At 32.1% G+C, this 3,567-nt stretch overlaps 1 protein-coding gene across 2 annotated transcripts in view; it reads left to right on the plus strand.

Annotated features, from left to right (window-relative positions):
* Window positions 1–1,848: 1,848 nt before the first annotated feature.
* Window positions 1,849–3,567, plus strand: part of LOC111405569 (peptidyl-prolyl cis-trans isomerase FKBP53-like) — a 6,209-nt gene continuing 4,490 nt past the window's right edge. Inside the window, exons 1-4 of one of the 2 annotated variants that reach the window (XM_023034515.1) lie at window positions 1,849–2,009; window positions 2,115–2,188; window positions 2,497–2,735; window positions 2,901–3,052. In XM_023034515.1, coding sequence (XP_022890283.1) covers window positions 1,997–2,009; window positions 2,115–2,188; window positions 2,497–2,735; window positions 2,901–3,052 — 478 coding nt within the window. In that variant the 5' untranslated portion in view covers window positions 1,849–1,996. The remainder of the gene's footprint in view (window positions 2,010–2,114; window positions 2,189–2,496; window positions 2,736–2,900; window positions 3,053–3,567) is intronic. The other variant, XM_023034516.1, reaches the window with a different exon arrangement.

Raw genomic sequence — 3,567 nt, forward strand, 5'->3', positions numbered from 1 at the left:
GTTCGTGATTTGCACCCCCCTGCGCGCGCACGTGGAGAGAGCCTCTATACTACACATGATTACACATCTTCAAAGCATAGTCATATATAAAGTGGTTTGAGTTTCCTTGATTTTTCTATGTGGGATAAATGCATTTTTTCCCACAAAACCAACTTCCAATGACCAACTTTGAGTTTTAATTTCTCATTCACTCGAGATTCATTTTTGGCAAATAAATACATGAAATCGATGTTCTCGCGGAGAAGAACACATATCAACTTTGACATTCCACATTAGACCAACGGGTCCCATCGAAATTGTGCAAAAATGAGCCGCTCACTCAATTTTTTCCAACAAGATATCCTTCTTTTTTTCATTTTTCCAAATTTTTTTTTATCACTATCTAATAATATTATCTCAATTTTGTGATTTTTTTACTTTATATTCTTAAGGGTAGATCTTGCAGTCTCTTATTGTTCATCACAAGATTCAATCGAATTTAATACTTTGTTAAATTTTAAATTTAGGGCTGGTCAAAACTCCTGAATCGAATCGAACTCGACGGTTCATCTCAAGTTAAATATCCAAACAGTATCTAAATCGAGAACCGACATGTAGGGTTCGATTCTCGATTCTAGACCAACAATCGAAGAACCATATCATCCTAATTTTTTTTTATTGAATAAATCAAATTATTTTAATTTTTTCTAAACGAATTAACAAATTAATTAATTAGGCGATTGATTGATACTCCATCTCACAAGACTTCTAATTCAAGAAATTTTTTTATGTAAGCTTGAAGGTTGAAGCAACTGAATTATTGATATGGATCGCCAATATTTTAGTATTAGTATCTACTTTTTGATATTTATATATGTTGGTGAATTAATTTTATTGGATAACTTATTATTTATATGTTTTTGAATTGGATTTCGTTTATTTGTAAAAGCTACGATTAAATATGTTATTAGTTATATTTACGTAGTATTGTTGTAAATCTTTAAAATGTAATTATGGTACAGAACCAAATTGGACCGAATTGAATCGAACGGAACCGAACTCGAACAGTTCTATAATTATATTTGGACCCAACGGTTCCACTTACTAAATACACGAAATTTTCGATTTGGTTCAGTTCTACCGGACCATGCCCAGCTCTATTTAAATTTGTAAATTCTAACACTTACTGAAAGAAAATGTTGGAAGTTAATCTCATTTATAGTTATAGACAAACACTTACTGAAAGAAATGTTGAAGTTAATCTAATTTCTAGTTATAGAAAATCAGGTCACGGCAGTAAATGAATTTAGCTGCAGTGCCAGATAATATTACGTCCTTGTTTAGTGTAAGTTAATATTAGATTTTAGTAGATTTAGATAAAAATTGATAAAATATGTGATTCAAAAATTGAGAATTCTATTAAATATATATAATTAAAATTAAGAATAATACTATCGAATATCACTCGTGGCTAGTGCTAAAACATCAATATATATGTTTGTGTATGTGACATTAACGATACATTCAAGTAAATATAATGTTATGAGACTGTTGTGGGATCTATCACGTGCTGTCGTATGGTGTCATTTTAGCATTAATGATGCTACATAACATTTTTTTAAATTAATATTTGACTTTAATTAGAAATTTTAATCTGATCTACACCAATCAATGCTAAGTGTTTGTTTGGTAGGAATTTTGAGAATTAATTTTTTGACCATTATAAATAAAGTAGGCTCTACCTCTAAGAAAAGAATTCAAAAATAATAATTAAAATAATAAGATAACGATCAAAAAATTAATTTTAATTGATTTAAAATCGCCACAAGCACTAAATTTGAGTTAAAATATGCAAAACCTTTTGCAACATGAACGTCTCATAATTTCGCCTAAGAAGACGCTTTTCCGTGCCTCTAGAACCCTAATATTTCAGAGTTAGGGTTTTAAAGGCTCCCGAACTGCACCGTTTAACTCTCCTCTCTGGTTTTAGAGTACTGCGCTGCTATTCCACCCACCAATGGCCTTCTGGGGTAAGCTAACTTACACAGACATAATCATAACCAAACAAACCAATATTTCTACACAACCATAAAATTAATTTTTTATTTCTATTTTATGATTGACTTTGTAACCAGGAATCGAAGTAAAACCAGGCAAACCGTATATCCACCGGTACGAAAATGAGAGGGGAAGACTTCATATATCTCAGGTTTGTTATCAAATCTTAAACCTTACTTTCTAATACTTTTATGTAATTTTTCTTATGTTTTGATGGCATCTTTTTAATTTTCTTAAAAGCTTTGTTTAATTTATATAAATTTGAGACCTTCGAGTTGCCCATTTGTCACTACACACGCACAGAGTTTGATTATGGATTTATGTTAATGGTTAACTCCTGAAATATCATGTTTTTTGCAATATTATAAAGTTCTAAGGCTGTTATTTTCTGGCTTTGCCTATGACTTTTGTTTTTCCCTTGATCATGAAATATTGGTTTCTTGTGTGGTTTATATTTAGGCAACACTGGGTAGCGGTTCTTCAACTAAGAAGAGCAAAGTGCAGTGTAATGTGGGATATAAAAGTCCCATTTACTTGTGCTCGTTGTTACCAGAAAGACTCGAGACTTGCGCATTGAATCTTGAGTTTGAGGAGGAGGATGAAGTTACCTTCTCAGTTATTGGTCCTCACAGCGTTCATCTATCCGGGTTCTTCTACGGTGAAAATGATCAGGATAAGGTTCGAGATGATTCTGGGTCGTATCCTTCTTTTGCTGTTGCTTAACTTATACTTCTTATTCTTGTTAGTGTATAATGTATGCTTCTTCACATATTAACATTTTTTTAAATGGATCAAGAATTAAAGTGTGTATTTAGGATTTTTTTTTAGCTGTTTTTGCTTTATTTCTTTAACTATGATTTAAGTGATTCTTATGAAGAGAATATCGTGGGTTCTGATTCAGAAGAGGAGGATGATTTAATGAATTATGATTCTGAAGATGAAGATGAGGAGGCTGACTTTATTGATGATGATGATCTTGGCATATACCCACCTTCTCCTGTCCCCAACAGTGGAGGTAGTTTTCTGAAGTGATATGTTGTCTTGTGTTCCAATTGCATTTTGCCTTAAGCCAAATCATTTTAGTGAGTTCAAGGTTTTTGCTTCTTGACCAATTAAGAAAATCTACATAGTGTATTTTTAATTTTTATCAATAGGTGAGGAAGAAAACTTACGATGAGATTGTGGAGTGTGACTGTTCTGTAGTCTCTCTGTGCCTTTCCTGGCCCTTTTTAATTTCTTCCCTTCAAATACTTTTAGATGCTTTTGGTAATTGCATAAGCATGAAGATAATCGACAATGTTGGCATGAGCTGGTTTTTTATTTCTGAAGACTAGAAGGAGGAAACGGATATTTGGAAGATTATCTGCCATATATATTCTGTTACATCAGTTTATTCTAACTCGTACAACTTAAGTGTGAAAATGACCTTTTTACGTGTGACCTGGCGGTAGATTTTTGACCAAACATATATCATGAAGTGAACAACTGGAAATCTAATGTTACATTATCCATGTCATGATAAATTTGCAT

The sequence above is a fragment of the Olea europaea genome, chromosome 12 (assembly GCF_002742605.1).
Source record: "Olea europaea var. sylvestris chromosome 12, O_europaea_v1, whole genome shotgun sequence".
Classification (NCBI taxonomy): Eukaryota; Viridiplantae; Streptophyta; class Magnoliopsida; order Lamiales; family Oleaceae; genus Olea; species Olea europaea.